Source organism: Cygnus atratus, chromosome 4 (assembly GCF_013377495.2).
Source record: "Cygnus atratus isolate AKBS03 ecotype Queensland, Australia chromosome 4, CAtr_DNAZoo_HiC_assembly, whole genome shotgun sequence".
In the NCBI taxonomy this organism is placed as follows: domain Eukaryota; kingdom Metazoa; phylum Chordata; class Aves; order Anseriformes; family Anatidae; genus Cygnus; species Cygnus atratus.
In genome coordinates this window covers 26,565,766-26,584,149 of record NC_066365.1, presented here as the reverse complement: position 1 = coordinate 26,584,149, position 18,384 = coordinate 26,565,766, and the positions used below count along the sequence as shown (strand labels likewise).

At 34.6% G+C, this 18,384-nt stretch overlaps 1 protein-coding gene across 14 annotated transcripts in view; it reads right to left on the bottom strand.

The window, feature by feature from the left end:
• Positions 1-647: 647 nt before the first annotated feature.
• NEK1 (NIMA related kinase 1) overlaps positions 648-18,384 on the bottom strand; it is a 42,794-nt gene continuing 25,057 nt past the window's right edge. For all 14 annotated transcript variants that reach the window (XM_050710308.1, XM_035548036.2, XM_050710316.1 and 11 more), the window contains 15 exons: positions 18,298-18,375; positions 17,120-17,215; positions 16,422-16,595; positions 15,542-15,607; positions 15,217-15,451; positions 13,975-14,127; positions 12,675-12,866; positions 12,012-12,126; positions 11,717-11,799; positions 10,551-10,768; positions 7,886-8,040; positions 6,498-6,709; positions 3,922-4,055; positions 3,509-3,641; positions 648-1,975 (listed from right to left, as the gene is read on the bottom strand). In XM_050710308.1, the coding sequence (XP_050566265.1) occupies positions 1,962-1,975; positions 3,509-3,641; positions 3,922-4,055; positions 6,498-6,709; positions 7,886-8,040; positions 10,551-10,768; positions 11,717-11,799; positions 12,012-12,126; positions 12,675-12,866; positions 13,975-14,127; positions 15,217-15,451; positions 15,542-15,607; positions 16,422-16,595; positions 17,120-17,215; positions 18,298-18,375 (2,058 nt within the window). In that variant the 3' untranslated portion in view covers positions 648-1,961. The remainder of the gene's footprint in view (positions 1,976-3,508; positions 3,642-3,921; positions 4,056-6,497; positions 6,710-7,885; positions 8,041-10,550; positions 10,769-11,716; positions 11,800-12,011; positions 12,127-12,674; positions 12,867-13,974; positions 14,128-15,216; positions 15,452-15,541; positions 15,608-16,421; positions 16,596-17,119; positions 17,216-18,297; positions 18,376-18,384) is intronic.

The following is an 18,384-nucleotide window of genomic DNA, read 5'->3' as shown; positions in this document are numbered from 1 at the left end:
GCAGATTACATCCATATTTCTTACCAAAAGCAAGCCAGTAATCTGCATAAAAAATGAATGTCAACAATTATATCATTTCCATTTAAAGGGAAGTAAACAAACTCCAACCTTTACCTTCAATAAGATTGTATTTCTTTGAGAAAATTCACTACTGTAAAGCAGAAGCATAATGAAATGTACCATACTTCTGCAAGGCTAATCTGTATTCTTTGAAATTTAAGGGGTTTGGTTTTCCCTCCCCCCAAAAGGTGAAGCAAAACAGAAAAAGGAAAATAATGCATTCTTTATAAAATCTAAAGAGTGTATTTGCTAAATGTCACTATAATCAGTGGCTCCTCAGGATTATTTCACTCTGGATAATCTATTCAAAGACAAGTGAAAAAAAGGGGGGGAAAAAAAGGGAAGGAAAAAGAAGACAAGCAGCATAGGACAGAACCAGCACTGTTTCCAGCAATGATCATGTTTCTCATCAGACAAAGCAACAGCTGCTTATCAAGTACATATGGATATATATATATAAATATATCCATACATTAAAGGTAATTAAGTATTTTCGAAGTTTTCATTGTAGGTTCCCATGATACAGCTGAAATAGAATAATCTTACCTACATTTAAGAATTGGACACATTTAAAAAAAACACAAAACTTTTCAGTGGGCAAAACTTTAATAATCATAACACCATAAAACAATTATACAAAAAACATGTACATATTTTAACAGTTCTAAATAATGTATATACTTGATTGCTCTTTGTGGAAAAGTTGACAGTTTTAGATTGTGACTGGTGTATTTTACAGCAGCTGAAAAAAATAGAATTTTTTTCTTCAATAGGGCAGTTGGAAGTTTGACAGTTCATCTGATTTGTAACAGGCGACTTGGTTTATGGATAAGCCAATCAAGCTTTTCCACAGATAATTTGAAAATAACAACACACCTAGTGTTGGCCCTGTATAGTACTGCGTTGACAGGAGAAACAAGGAAACGTGGGTCAGAATTTTTATTTTCATTTTCTTAATTTCAGGGGTGGTAGACATCAAGCTATGAAACGTGAGCCAAAAGATGACAAGTATTACATAGCATTTGTGCCTGTGATATTTCATACTACCACCCCTGGCTGAGGGGGCCATGAGAGTAACAGTAAGAATTTAAAAACAAACAGGAGAAAAACCACCCCTTTCAACACTGTGCTATGTTATCATTGACCTGATTGCAAAATTTAAAGAACTAAATACTTGGGGTTTTGAGAAAGAAGAAAAATACCAGAAAAGTCTTCCAGCTCCAAATTAATTTTACAATCTCAAAAAAATAAAATAATCCAAGCACTTCAGTGACTGAAATACCAGTCTGCCTTGATTTAGAAACACCATTAAGATATTTCAGATGACACTGGTTAAAAAGTGACAGATGCCTTCAAAATACATTTTATTAAGATAAAAGCAAAGTACTCAAATTGGACCAGTAGATTAAGATGTTACTAAAATACAACCACAAGGGTCAATAAAAACGAGATTTTTTTTACGTACGTGTAAAGAAGGGCTACTTTAACTATAGAAGTTAACAGACCTGGTACTTCCAGAACCCAGTAATCCTTCCAATTGCTTAACCCTACCAGCCAACTGTTGATATGGCAAAAGCTCTGGTTTACATTCTAAGTCTCAGTTTTGTATCAGAACATCTACGTTTATTCATCTCCTTATTTCTTTTTGAATTTGTGAGATTATAGTGTATAGTTTTTAAATTTTGAGCAATGAACACATATGCAAGTACACACAAGAGAAGTGTATAAATATCTCAGTTTAAAAGGCATGTTTTTCCTCTGTTTCATACAGCCACCGTTCTTTTTTCAGTTCTTCTTTCTCCTGCCCCATGTTACATTTTCTGCTACGATTTGTTAATCTGCTGTGCAGACTTCAAAACACTGATATGTAAGACAGCACTACGGGAATTCCTGAGTCAGGTTTATTCATCATTATCTGCAAAAATCACAAGACAGGGAAAAGACAGGGTAAAAAGGACACAGAAGAGAAAAAAAAAAAAAAAAAAACCATAACCTGGAGTTACAAAACAAATTAGAAAAAAATAAAAGTACTTGAAGAGTATAAAACTTCTGAGATAGAAGCTCCTGAACATTCTTCTGTCACTTGTCCTCTATTCACCTTTATTGGCATAGTTATTTTCTTTAAATAACTGAAATGTAGAATTACTTTTTCTTTACATTTTCATATGCTATTACAGATTTGTAAAATACAGAATTAGAACCAAAGCTCTTAAAAATAGCCGCTTATTAATCAACATTTCACAAGATGAAAGTCAGCTCATTTTAATAGGATTCACTCAGACCACAGCTTACAATTTGTATGCCAGCGAAATTGTCACTTAAGCCTTTTAGTACTACCTTTTAAATATCCTTAAAAGGCAAAATGCCAAGGAAAAGCAATTGGTAACACTCTAGTTACTGTTTTCTTCCTGTTCTCTATTGCCAGTCCTCTGGATGGTTGATTAACAAATTACTACAATCTATCTTTCCTATTTTCTATCTTTCTTTTTATTTTTATTTTCTATCTTTCTTTTCTATCTTTCTTATTTTTATGAAATAAGCAATTGTGTCTGAAAAAAATATTTTTCAGACCATTTTCTGTCATTCTTCTATAATGCAGGATTAAAACAACATGGTACTGGTTATTCTGACTGAACAGTTCTGTATCAGTGGCGAAGAAAAGCTGGGAATATATAAACAGTAATTTATTCTAGAAATATATATATATATTTAATGATTGTGTTTTTAAAATTAGTTTTTAAGACTTTTATTCCCCAAGCATTTCTATATAAAAACCTAAGGAATCTATAATTATTTGACCCTTTATTCACTTGCTATTGCAACATACTTGTAAAAGAAATTAAAAGATGCAATCTGTTCTAACCTAGGGAGGCTCCCAGCAAAGATAAATTCTCTTCATGCATTACTAAGCCACTTGAAAACTAGGATGGATCATATCTCCACACTGATTTCTTCTGGGAAATTACAATTATAGAATAAAGAATCACGTGAAGTTTTCTTTTCTGAAAATTATTGATCCTGGTTCAACACTGTAACTCATTAAAAGTAGCTTTGGAAAGAAAAATATTTTAGCTAAGAACTCATTAATTCCTAAACAAAATCATTTTTATTTCTGAAAATTTTATTCTAGACTTCCATCTTCTCAACCTGCATAACTGTTCTACAGGAATTAAATAATTATACTCCACCTTTCACAAGTCATCTATTATTGCAGTTTACTGTACATGAACATAATGTTAAATCAGAGTAGTCAGCATGCTTAATCAAAGTTTGCATTGCATGTTGTTGCAGGAATAAAATGTGTTTTGTGGATTTTTTTTTTTTTAAATCAACTCAGCTGATCGGTATAACAAAGCAGATACACGTTTTAAAAGTATATTATAACCTTTGTGTATAACCAAGAACAAACATAAGACAACCCATAATGGCCAGGATACGGTGAGATTACCTTCCTGGTAGGCTCCATCTGCCATGACTAGGTGAAGTATTTTGGCATACAGGTGCTTGTGTTCGTTTCCCAAAATAGTCTGAACTATGGTTGAACACGTATCAATATTTTCATCTTCATCTTCATGTATAGCCTGGGAGAAAGGACAATCTATGGGGCCAAGCTTAAAATGGGTTTACAATTAAATAGTTCAAACTTATTAAATGCAGTCTATTGTTAAATCCAAAGCTTTCCCCTTTAATCCACAAGCATGGGATTTTCTATGTTAATATTTTAGTACATTGAAACAGAATAAAAGACTAAAAGAAATAAGCATTAATTTTAGTCACACAGTGCAATTAGTTACTGGCACAGCTCTAGATACATTTATCTTATTTCCTAAAACATTTTCCACTTCAGCTTATTCCACAAACCTTTATTTTATCATAAACTTCAATGAATTTCTCAAAGCCTATTTCCTGCTCCAGGTTATATCTCAGCTCTTCCAAATGGCTGAATACGCTATCACATTCTTCACATTCACTGGCAATTTCTCCATCACTATTATCTGTAAAGGAAAAACAAAAAAAGACAGTTAAAAAGACCACCAACACCAGAAAATTCAATTTTCCTTCAGTCTTCATGTTGTTGTCTGAATTTGACATCCACACAACCACTAAATCTAGTAAAAGCCGCTAAGCTCAGGAGCACGAAATGATGGAGGGCAGATGTTCTGAAAAACCTGCAATGAAATTGGGACAGTCCATGTCTTGACAGCCATTAAATACTGAATCCCAAGTGGGAAGCATCTAGCCAGCTCCTCTAAAACTCCACTGGTAGTGAGTGTCCTGGTTTTGACTGGGATAGAGTTAATTTTATTCATTGTAGCTGGTATGGTGTGTGGAGCTTTTGCTTTACTTAGTAAAATGTCTTTTATCTCAAGCCACAGGTTCTTGCACTTTTACCTTTCCAATTGTCACCCCCATCCTCTGCACTGGAGGGGTAGTAAGCAAGCAGCTCTGTGGTGCTGAGCTGCCTACTGGGGTTAAACCACAACAGATGGTTAGTCATAAGGGTATTCATACTGAATGAAACAAGGTAGTGGCCTCAAAGCAGGTTTTTATCTACCAAAACAATGTCGGAATTCAATATAACCATTCCATATAACCATTTTTGAGGTGGAACTGGTGTAGGTATGGTTCAGTGGCTGTCCTGTCCTGCTCTAGGAGCTCCTTAAGAAAGCAGATGTCTTCTACCAGAAAATAAGGGTGTGCGTATTTAGAATCGTTTATTTAATTTCTGCACTGACATGCATCTTGTTCCATGAAGCAAGTCTAGAAAGCACAGTATTAGTTTAGCTACAAAGTTCTTTCTTCATTTGTCTATGAATGAGCGCATCTCCGTTGCGTAGCAAATTCAGTGTGCCAATTTGCGCGGTAAGATGTGAGAGAAAAAGCAAGACGATTTTGTGTACACACTACAGAAAGAAAGTAATACTTACAAATAGGTTTATAGGAGTCAAATATCAGGTAAGTTTAAGAAAATGAGATCTACTTAACGATACAAGGTAGAATTCCTATATAAAATCGTATTAGCAAATATGTTATAAAATGCAAACTGCTTTTGCCCAAGAAAAATATGTCCTCAATAAACATTTAAATTATGAGAGGATTTATCTACATAGGAGGAAAAAGGCAACTTTTTAGATATTGGAGCTTACATTATCAAATCTTTACTAAAAATAACAAACCCAACAAACAAACTGGTAACACAGTATTACCTGACAGGTCACAGACTTTGTGGCTCAGTTTTAAAGCTACCACTTTAAATTCCTGATTGTGACTAAAGAAAACTATACTCCTGACCAAATTGTATCCCTAATTCAAGCATGAATAATCATATCAATAACAGATTATTATTGAAACCAAAAGGAAAATTTGTGTATGAGTTCAAAACCCATTAACTGATTTCTAATACTGTATTTAACTTAAGGATCTTGATCAGATTTGATTTCAAGTTCTATCTGTTCCCCTGAAGTTCTGAAGTTCTTTCCCCCTCAATAAAGCCGCCTGCAATTCTTGTGAAATATCATGAATCTAGAAGTTGGGACACTGACACCAAATACCATAACGCTTGCGACAACAACCACCACCACAAAACAGATGGCATTGTATTTTACCACTGTATAATATCAACATTCTCAAAAAATGAAGGAAAATGGCATTAACTAAGTTTATTTTATTTTAAAGTACTTCCTAAAATGTATTATATAGATAATATCTTAGAGGAATATTCATAGATTTTCTGTTTGAATGTTGTTGTTAATAAACCAAAATGACACAAGCTATGGCTTAGATTAATTATTGGCTTTATACATCTTTTTATACCTCTATTTCTAAATGCACCTTATTTTAAAGCAGTACTAAAATACTTAAACTTCAACCAGAATTTAAAAAACAGAACAGAAATTTCAGTACGCCATTGTGTATCGCTAATGCAGACCACTACAAATGGTGATAAGGTTTTCTCTCTTTTTTAGTTTAATTGCATTAATAGCTATTTTGGGCTGAGGACAAGGTTAATGATTTCATGTTCCTTTTGACTCCCTGTTAAATTACTTAATTGTAAACTGGATCCCAGATAATCCAGTCATGTCAGTTGCTCTTTCTTTTTCACTCTTACATTGCAGTCATGAATTATTCAAAAAATAGGATGTGCAGAAAGTCTTTGATCTTTGTTGAAGACAAGTTTTAGGCAAGTAGTGAAAAAATGATTTATGATCAGTGCCTAACAAAGACCCACCATTTAATCTGCAGCATGAATGTTGGTTAGATGTTGACCTTAACATTCAGAAAAATCTATATATTGTCTGTTTTTTTAAACTTCTGTATAAAAGCTATTAATTATAGCTTTATTTCATTATAAGTATAAAAATCCAAAAAACGTCTTCTGTGTTTGTCTTGTTAATATCAATAAATAGCTTATAAAACAGGTATTACAGAAATTATACCTGACTGCCATTCTTCATTAAGTGCACTTTCGCTGCTGGGGTTATTTTCATCTCCTTCATCCAGCTCTGTACCATTTGTTATGCATTGGATGACACTGGCCTTTAAAGTAGACTCTTCCTCTTCACTTAATTCCTCACTAGGCTGCTCCCTAAGTAATTGCTCCATTGAGGCCCGGAGTTCCTGCAGATCTGTATCTGCCTCTCCAGACATGCTAGAAGAAAGTGACAAAAATTACATAAGTAATACTTTACCAGACAAACTCTGTAGAAAGAGTTGTCTGCTTATGTTAAGCCAACAAACTGGAAAGCCAGTGTAGAAAAAAAGAGACAAGCATTTGCGTATACAAGGCTAATTCTTTTCCTATGGCCAGTAGCCTAATAAAGGAAATCAGCACTTCCTGTAGATCTTTATGTCCTCAGTCCAACAGAGTAGCAAAGGAGTAGCACAGGAACATAAATGAGGATTATATGGTCAAAACAAAAGTAATTTTTGTAATAACACTGCTGATACATAGGTACGAGTTACATATCACAACCCCTAGCCTTAACAAGTTTCAAGTATCCAGTTCTAAGACAGCATTAAACTGATTGTAACTGGTAATCCCTTGAATAGAAGAAGCCAAATATTCTCCTAAGTGTTACACTTAATAACACAACTGAAAAAGCAACTAGGCATGGTTTGGATACAAGGACACAAAAGCTTAAATTGTAGCAACAGGAAAGATAATGATATTGTCTTGTTTCTAAGTTGCATTGAACAAACGAAGAAAATTTAGGATGAGGAAACAAAGGACAAGTAACAGCTTGGTTTTAGAGTACCTGGATGTGAACCAACATTTACACACCATAAGAAAATGCTGAAAAGAAATGAGAACTAGAACAGAGATTAAAATGTCTGGAGCAAAAATAGATCTATACCTCATCAGAAAAGATAGACCAGATGATTTTAATCTCTGCAAACTATCCAAGCATCAAGTAATGGTAAAGACCCCAGGGTCAGATTTTGAGGCCTCTGGAAGAATTTGGGGGAATTTAAGGACATCCTAATACAACAGCAAGAACAAAAGATAAGCAGAGATTCCCAGAACATAAAGGATATATTAAAGAAATGATGATTTCTATAAGAGTGGTGGCCATCAGCTTTGATCATTTTCAGGGGAATGCAAGAAGAAGCAGGAAAAACAAGGATAAACAGGACATACCATTAGCTTCACAGTTCTCTGAACAAAACTGAGAGTGAATGGTGATTCAAAACAAACTTGCAATACAGGATTTTTAAGATTTGGCTTAAAATTCCATTCTGGCGTACAGTATATAATGATGTCTAACCAAAAATATTCTTGATATAAGGTGCTTCTTGAAATACTTGATAATCATATTACACTCACTTATCCTCAGAATCAGAGGGTCCTTCTTTGGCTTGTTCGTCTTCTGTATCATCTATTTCGAGATTATGTTGATGCTGTACATCTGCTACACTGGGAACATCAACTAACGTTCTGTACAGTTTGTAAAGATCTGGAAGCGAACACGTTCTCAACATCTGCAAAGGTAAAAGAAAGCATCATGTTTAGTTACAATAAAACAAACAAACAAAACAAAACAGAACAAAATAAATAAAAAAAAAACCACAACAGTCTGAGGTTACAGGTTGCTTTAAAATCCGAAATGAAAAAGGATGAAAAATCAGAGTCAATTTAAAAATAAAGATGTGTCCAGCACAGATGCTCGTACCTACTGAAAGCTTGACATCTTGAATTTTGCTTGTCAGCTAAATGGAAATTATTCCTTCTACCTTTACAGGTTACAGTGACTGAAAAGTTTAAGGAACATAAACTGACATATATATTCTGTTTTTCTGCAGATTTTTTCATTATCTTGAAGACTGTTTAAAGAAAAGGAACGTTGTAGTAGATAATATATATGCAATTAACATACACACGTTGTAAGCAATCACTTAAACCACTGCTTAGAACCATTGTGAGTAGCTGACAAAAGGAGTATTTTTTAAAATTACAGCTGATATTTCTCAAGGTTGGTCACTGAAAACAGACACTTTTCTTTGTGGCATATTTCAAGGCAGTTCCATAGTATTAGAAGCAAGTTTAAAACACTAATTTGTTGCAGGGGAAATATGTTCAAAGCAACATTGAAACACAGGCACCTTGTTTGCTCATTGATCTACCCATCTCTCTTAAGAAGTCTAAGAACCCCAAAAGAATACTAAATATTCACCACTGTAATAAAAAGAACCTAGATCTAATCTGCACTAAGAAGTTTTGCCAATAAATGTTACCTTCCTTCACCATAGCTCTGAATACATCCACGTTCAGTATTTGCTCCTAGTAAAAAGCTCTAAATTACTTCCTCAGTAATGTTCTCTGCTGCAATTTATACCTACTCAGTGTAGTAATACAGATGCTCTAATATCAAACCTCTGTCAGCACATGCCAGAATATTATTGACATCACAAGAGTTACCACTCTTTTTGACCACAGCTGCCAAAGGGAAGGAACAATTAGAAGACAGAATTTGCCCCATCGTTTGAAAGCTTCCAGGTGTTCTGAAAATGCCTCTTTTCCTATTAACCTACCCCTGTTAGAGTTAGTGTCCCAGCTGTAGACAGGCCTGCATGCTATCTGCCCTGCACCCTGCTAAAGGTTTTATTAGCATCTGAGGATGACCTGCAGCAGGGGTATAGCTGGGGAATTCCTAAAAGTTACATTTACAGTCATCGCAAAGGAGTTCTGAACTTCCCCTTGTTGCAGTCAAATGAGAAAAAGGAATTTATTGCTCTATTTTGTTTTCAGCAAGTCTACTGCAGCAATAATAGAAAAACATCTGCTGCTTTTCTCCAAATTCTCTGCTATTATGTAGAGCTCATCTGGTACTGCATTAACAATTCTGACAAACACTTATGGCCAAAACAGATGCCAAATATGCAGTAACATGACACGCTGAGATGGGTCATAATGATACACTGGAGAGCTTCATTATAAAGCTTATCCACTACTCTCTAAGTTTGATAAGGGTACAAAGACTGTTCATTCTGCACCTAATGAGAAGTTAACTTTTCTGTATCATCTAACTGCCAGATACACTGCTTCACAAGCTAGGGATTTTAATGACAGACTAACTCTTGAGGAATCACAGTAAGAGTCATAAACCCATTTATGTGAATATATAAATCTGTGAAAATCATCTCTTTGTAACTTGTCAAGAAACTTTATTTTTCTAAAGATGCAAACACCGCTGTCTCTGATATGATTCCCAGCAATTCATCAACAAATAGGTGTTTTTCAATATTCGATTAATCAAGTAGTGGAACTTCTGTTCATGCACTCACAATAATGTGAGTCAAAAGCAGCGCTCTTATTTATCCGGCATTCCAACAACAGGAAGATCCTTTACTTCGTATTGACTGAACACAATGCAGGTGTGGAAATTTCCAGAGAACTGTCACCCATGTTTCTGCAAAAAGCACCTCTTCTATTTCACACTTTGCGCTTCAGAACCTTGGCAAGTATTGCGCATAGTCCTGGAAGTCTGTTTCATCTAGTAGTTCCACAACTATTATTAAAATATTTTAAATTCATTTCATAATCACATTCCACCATCCAATGCTCATTTTACAATCTGCGTAACCCTGTTGCCAGAAATGATCAAATACTTTTGCTGCTCTGTTCAGCACTTACTTATATGATGGCAAAGTAGTACTAAGTTTGCAAAATTGTGCAAAAGGGAGTAAGAAGGTATAGGTTAGCAATTTTCCTCAAGAACTGTCTCAGTTGTATTAGAAAAGTGGTGGCATTCCTCCATAAACACTTTGGACAAAGAATTCTGAAGAGTGAAACCAGAGACTCACAATGCTATGTGAGTCTGGCTCATATAATGAGCACAATGCAGTCATATTGCATGGCAGATGTGATTAGACAAATACAAACATCTGCTTAAACTGTTATGCCATCTGCTCTAGCCTCGTGAAGCCTCAATAAGAAAATCAGAAAAGCAAACATTACTATAGAAATAAAGGTATGCTTTTTTTTAACTTGCCTTTGGGTTGTTTGCATCAAACAGCCCTGTAGAAAGTCCAATCAACAATGAACTTTTGCCTTTATTTTTTGCTGGTGATACGGAATGTGAACAAGGCACAAAAGGCTCTTCCTGTGACGACTGAGCTGACAGAACCGGTGAGGCTGTTGGTACAGCTGGGGACTGCATTACCCTCTGGAATAATGGTTCAGGCTGCAGTGAGTCACTGGAACAAGTTTCTGATGTGGTACACAAAAATCGAATACAAATTTAAATTGATTTAAAACCACAAGCTCTTAAGCAAAAAGTAACTCAACTGAGAAAAACTAATTTCTGTTGCACATTTAAAGGAGAAAATAGATCACACTCTAAGAGTATGAAAATCTGTTTAGATTATTCTAGTAAATGCATCATAATGTGACATTCTCCCATTTATCATTGAGAATATACATCCCTCAGCTATTGTCTATTCTACTCTCATGCCTTCTTGTTTATCATTAACCAATCTGTGCCTGAAATTATGGCTTCATCCATTATCATCTGTTGCTTCTTCCCTTATACTAGATTTCTTCAAAATTATCCCAATATAATGTGCTCTGACACTGGAAAAAAATGTACAGTTTGCTTAATGCACCAGTAAATAGATGGAATAGTATAACCAATGATAATTCAAAGTATTGCAGATATATTTTCTATTCTACCATAAAAATATGTAGATCTCCTGGAATTAGTTTAAGGACCTCTAAGAGCAAGCAATTTTATGCAATAAAGATAAAAAATCATCACTAACACTTGTTTAAAATATCTTTTAAATATCCAAGCTGCATTTCAACATTAGGTATGTCTATAAACAAAGCAGCACTTTACCAGATTTCATAACACTTCAAATAGTCATTATAAAAGGTCATAACATTCAGAAACCTGATATTCACTTGTAAGTATCAAAGCATGGGCTATTTCCCTGTGTATACATAATGTAGCTTTGTTGCTACATATTTTCTTCCAAAGTGGCAAATATAACACACATACTTCATCTTCCTAATCCATCAGAAATCTGCCTTATAGAAGTATGAACTGAAAAAGAAAATGAAAATAGAAAACCTGCTCTTTTAGGGTTAGTGAAGAAGTGAGAAGGGATGGCTCCAGTCTCTGTACCACCAGTTACAAAACAAGAGATTTCGACTGACCTTCTGGAGCTTCTTTTTGTGGTTGCATCTTGTCAAGCGCTACTTTCTCAGAAGCTGCCTCATTTCTTCTGTCATGTTGTGCCCTATTATAAAATACCACAGCCAGGGAAAACACCATTTAAAGTAGTCATTAGTCTACTGACAAGATCCTCACCCACCAAGAGCAGTAAAACTAACATGGTAGGCAAGCAATGAAGCTTTAGCTAAGCTTAACATTATAACTGAAGTATCTAAATCCTCCTCAGTTAAAATTAGTTGTTTGAACTCAAGAGAGGGGATCAAAGGAATAACTTACTTATCCTCTTTTTCTTTTACCCACACTTCATTAACAGTAATGGGAAATTCCTTGCTCTGTTGCTTTTTATTTTCTTCTGTTTCTTCCAACATCTCTGCTTCCAGATCATCAGGCTCTAAAATTAATGAAGTCATACACCTCATTAAAAATGAACCCCAAACAAACAAAAAGACAGGAGAGACTATATGTTTTAAGATTACGTTAAAATCCTTGATGTTAAATCTTTCTGCATTTTGCAGAAACAACTGAAATTTTGTAGCTCCAGAGCTAAAGTTTGGCTCTGATACAAGAAGACTATCTTCAAGCTCCAAGGAACTGTCTTCTAAAAATCTCAGCAACTTTCCCCCATAAGTCATCAGCGTGCTGGTATCATACAGGGGAAAAGATCCCAGCACAACTGGTGTGCAGAAACAAAAAGGAATTGAAGCTCTTTAGAATTCCACTTCTTCAGACAGTTCTCTAGAAGCATGTAAGTTTTTGGACGTTAACAAAGTATGTCGGTGAATCATATTACTACGCAGGCATAGAAAATGCCTGGTCCTACTGAAAAGGTATTATAACAAATTGAACTTTGCCTATGGGAAGATATACAAGTCTACAGTATACTTTCCTCATTGAATTGGAAAACAGATTGTCATTAGAATTGCTAATTAAATGACTTACCATCCAGCATAATAGGTTTGCTCTGCACCTGGGTAGCTCCAGCTCTTTGAGATTCTTCTGGTATAGTCACTTCGTTCTGTGAGATACCAACTGGCACTGAAGACTGAGCTCCAACAGTAGGAAAAGCTTTCTCTTCCTTATCCTGTTTTACAATTAAGGAGTGATGATCTCCTTCAACAACTTCTGCAGTATCTAAAACAAAATTAGTCTGTTGTTTAAACAGTGCTTTGACACAATTCAATAATAAACTAAAATGTGACTACAAGGTAAGTTGAGAATCTTGGGTTTTAAAAGATAACATCTACACAGCAGAAAAGTTTGCATGCATTTATTATGAAGAAGGAACAAGGAAGACAGAAATATTAAAAACAGAATTCTCCCCCCCCATAACAGTAGGTGTACTTGCTACTTTATAATTATTACTTTTATATTTATTGGAATAAATATGAAATTACTGTTCTCTTGTATTTTCAAGTTTAAACTAAATTTTAATGAAAGTTGGCAAGGTATACAATGGTTATCATTACTTTATCAATGGTTTTACTGGTTTAAATCATGAGATGAAAAGGTACAATAGCCTATGGGTTTGGCTAACAGCTGTAAATATTATTAATACGTATGTAACAAATATAACTGAGCCTTAAATTTCTTTAGGGAAGTACCACCATCCATTTCTAATAAAAGAAACTAGTATTTTGTCTTGACAAAGACAAAAATATACTAAAGCTGTAAAAGCTTCTTGCATCTAGCACTTATAAAGCAAAAAGAGAAAGGAGAATAGACAAAAAGGGCAATAGCAAAAGAACAGGTATGAAAGTTGTTCACCAGAAATACAATAAAGATAAAGAAGCAACATAATTTGCATTAAGGACAAAAAGTACTTGTCCAGAAGGAAATTCCTTGCTAAGTCACATGCTAACAAGAACACTATGGGAGCTATGCAATTCAATATCCAGTTGACAACATCCTTTTAAAAAGACTGTGAATATTAACAAGACAGTGAATATTAACAAGCAAAGTCCAAGACATTTCAGCAAAATGAAGATCCTTCCCCCTTTCAGCACATCCATCTTAATTTCTTATCACTTGAGTATGTTTGAAATATTTTGGTATCTTTTGGTATTGAGCCTGTGCTGACATTTGGAACATTTAGAAACATTCAGAACTGAGGCAACACACAGAAGAAAGAAAGGGTAAGGACAGAATATGCTTCAATCACTTCGAAATTATTCTCACTAGACAAACTGGCAAGCTGGCACTTCCTACATTTGCAGCGCATATAGTTACCGTCCATGCTTACCATTTGTTATATCTAGTTCTTCCAGTAATTCAGTTTGCAGCTGCAACTCTGCTTCTCCTAGAATTTTCAGGACTGAATCAGTAGGGCTTTTGCCCCAGACTTTCCTGTGGGGTTCACCAAAATCTAGCTTAATTACTTCCCCCATAGTTTGCCCTGTCAGGACACAAACAAAAACGTTAGAAACTTTTGTTCACTTTCAATATGACAAAATACTTTACTTATATTATATAGTAGTTATACTATAAATATACTATAATTGTCTATACTTTCTATAGACAAACAACCTCCACAAAGCTAAAAACAACAAAGCCAGTCTTATGCTACCTCTCCCCAAGTCATAGGGCCTAAAGACTGTGGTTAAAAGTCTAGAGTTCCTGTTCTGATAATTCATTTTAGTAACAAAAGTTATTAAATGACAATTGACACCTTCAACTTAAAAGGAAAAACAGGAGGTCTTTTCAACAATTCAGGTACTCCAGAAGAAAAACTGGCTGAGAAATTTTTAAAAACTGGCATGATAAAAACTTCGCCTGTACTTCTACCAACTTGCCCATATGGAAGAGAAACTAGAAAGTCTTCTCCTGCTCTATTTTGACATTTGTTTCTGTTATTTCTCCCTGAGGAGAACAGAGAATAAAAACTGGCAACAAAGAAGTAGAACAAAAGAATGAAGTTTCCTGATCTTCAAACACCCTAACCATGTAAAACTACTGTGCTATGAAGCAAGTCTTTCAGTGATCATTTATTTCTACGTTGTGTAACAGCCTCACTAAGACACACTGAAACTAAGAAAAAGGTCTTCCACCTGAAATATCAGAGAAAGCAGATAGAAAATCTGAAAGACGGGCTTGATCAAAAGAACAACCCTCAGTTTTTATTGTTCTACTGAAAACATAAAAGGATTTGTACACTGAATAAGAAACTTGCATATATTTTAAATGTTTTTATCCTTTCTGTTAGATTAACGTCTATTTAAAAGACATTTACAAAGACAACTTGAAGAAAGAAAGCGTGCATTTAATTAACTATTTGTTGAAATTATAGTTTTTTATATCAGCGGCAGGTCATTTAACTACTAAGCCTGTGCCTTATTCCTTATGCAAGGCAATACATAACCACCTGTTTTAGAAGCAAATGACACACATGACACACAAGCAGTAACAAAAAAAAAAAAAGAGTACTTGCTTTACAAAAGCAGACACTACTGATTTACTAATGTCATCGTGACAAATGAGTGCTTACGGTCTGTTCCAGAGAGTGAGTCTTCCAACGATAACTGTGCTAGAGGAACTACCAATTCAGATGCCTTCGATTCCCATTTTTTGCGATCTCCTACAAGTGGATGGGCATCTTCTTGCTGTTCCTTACCATCTTCAGACCCATCTGACTCAGAGAAATTTTTATTTTCTTTTCTTTCTTTGTCATCTTCTTGAGCTTTAAGATTTTGATTCAATCTTTTCAGTATTTGCCGTTTATTCTGAAATAAGGACCAACATGCATCACTTAAATAGTACCTTCCTTAAAAAGGAAAAGAAAACTAAATTAAACCAAACACAATTTGACATACTTGCACTGCAAGATCTTGCTTTTTTGTTTCCTCTTCAGCTTCCTGGATAGTAGTTACATTTTCATCCTTTAAAGAAAGAAGCATGAAATACAGTGTAAAAGAATATGTCAGAAAAAATAATCTCAAGAATATTAATAGAAATAATAGCGAAAAGTCACCTCTAACACCCTTTCATTGACAACTGTAGATAGATTAAGACAGAATGGACAATACTTTGGTTTTTGTGGGGTTTCACAGAGACTGAATTTCAAGGACAGTGTCTGTGTGACCTATTTGCTATCTGAAATGGGAGCAAATGAACCAGTCTCAGTTTAAGCAGGCAAGGGAAATCCATAGCACAAAACAGGCAGAGATGAAGCTAGATGTGACGTGCAGCAAAATGGCAACCACTTCCAATGCTAGAAATGACTAATTCTGTAAGAGAACAGAAAAGTGGCAAGGACAGAGTCTAAGAGGACCTGTAAAGAAAAGCAGAAGTGAGAAGAAAACTTCAACAATTACAGCGTATATAATGTCAGGTCAGTAAAGAATAAGAAAATATTATCTCCATAGTATCCAGAAACACAAAGAAAACCTTCCCAGATCAAGTTGACTGACAATAGGCAGATGCACAACTACAGTTAAAAAAAAAAAAAAAGAAAGGCAAATACTGCATTACACAGAGCATTTTTCAGAGAAACATTCTGCATTGTTCTTGATCTGTCTCAATTACAGGACTAAAGCAATTTGAACTATTGTGTAAGACCTACCAGCAACTAGTATCCTTAAGCATTTTAGTTTACCTTATCTACACATTCTTCTAAAAATTCTTTTCCAAATCAGTATATCTATTTTTTTTTTATTTTAGGTAAAAAAGGTAACTTTTAGCTGAAGTACCTACCACACCCACTTCCTTCAAAGCAGAAGTCATGGAAATGACTGGTGTACTGGGCTTAATTGGAAGCTGTTGCTTAGGAAGAGATGCTCCAGGCTCTTGTATTCCATGCACAGGACTGTGTCCTGTAGCTCCCACATGAAAAGGCACGTTAGGACTCTTTACCCCTTTTGCTATCAGCTGTATAATACAGATTCAATAAAAAAAAAGATAAAACAATAAATCAAAGACTGCACATAAAACACAGTATGATCAAATATGCTCAGGTAAATCTTAGAAAAGGATAATAATGTCACACATCTTCATACTAAACTGCCAACTACATATATGAACTATTTCCCATTTATCAGCTTCACAACATCCCACCTTTTTTTTTTTTAGCAGAGAGATATCACTAGTGGGACTTGTCACTCCACAGCACACGTAAGCAAAAGAAGATTATGTACAATTTGGTAAGCTGCAGACCATTAATAAAATACTTAAGGTAATCCTAATGATTCTTAGGTTTGCTGTCCTTAAGTTCTTGAACCAAATTTTTATTCAAGTATACTTAAGATTAGGCTTTTAATGAGGGAATTCTGACCGGCAGATGCTCTCTCCAGTTTCAGAAGACACATTATCTAAGATTGAGAATCACAGTGTAAAATTTTAGTCATACAAATACACAGTACTACATATGTTGACTGTATAATAGGTTTTCTTACATGTTCTTCCCAAGCTCTTTTCTCTCTTTCATATGCTTCCTTTCTTTTTTGCTCTAACTGTTCTTTTAGAACTGCAGCTCGAGCATTTGCTTGGGCCTGTAATAAAGAAACAAGCAAAAAAAAGACCAGCTTGAACCATAAAAAACATTAGTACACCGTTCTGTGGAACATCTTAAAAAGAAACACTGTTAGATCACTTCATCTCGCTTTCTCTCACTTACTGCTTTATGGACTGCGAAGGGAGGTCTCCACTGATACTCAAAATCACCACACAAGTACAATAACTGTTCTTCAATATTTAAAATGGTAACAACTCCTCAAAATATATTTACAATTCATGATTGGCATGATTAGTTTTTTAGTGTACATATTAATTGTGATAGAAGTAATTTAAAATTAGAGTATTTTCTAAAAAAAAAAGTTTTGAAGCAAAATTCATTAATCATAAACTATTAAATATTCAACTTAAACTTTCTACATTTGTTCAACAAACACAAAAAGCTTCCGTTGCTGTTTCACCCCTAGTTTTAAGGTTAGGCATAAGGTCAGCTTGTTTTTACATTGTTCTTTGAAGATGAAAGGAAAAAATGAACAGATAGAGTATGTATACCTGTATACTTGATATAAATAATACTAGATATTGTTATTAGAAGAATACAAAGAATAAAGCTCAAATAAAAAACTGGATTCCTATGAATTACAACTGATGTAAAACTCTGAACTAAATGCAATTTATCACAGGGTTATATAATAGCCCACCTTACAGTCTACATGTGGCCTCTGTCAGCACAAGTGAGGAGTTTTGGCTTCCTTTATTCTTCTAACTAGTTGTTGTTATTCAAGGTACATTTACCTTTCCATTTCTGTATCAAAATGCTATCTTAGTTACACCAAATTGCCTTGAGGACTAAAGCTAATCTAGAGAGAAACCTCAAAGGCATGGATGGGAAAATCTTTGCCTGCTATGCTACATTACAACATATTTTGAAATTGCTGAGATAAATCAGTTGAAAAGAGTTGTTACCTCAGTACAGTATGTATGACTTATCAGAGACAAAAACCTCTATTAGTGGATGCATAAACAAATTATTAATAGCAAAATGAAATGCAAGAAACTTCATGAGATAAGAAGCAAATTTTAAAACAAGGAGTTCCATTTCCTCCCTTCCCACAATTACCTTCTGTGCTTCTATCTTTTTGCGTTTCAGTTCTGCTTCCTCGCTTGATTCTTGTCCATCAGAACTGCCAGCTTCATTCTGCAAAAC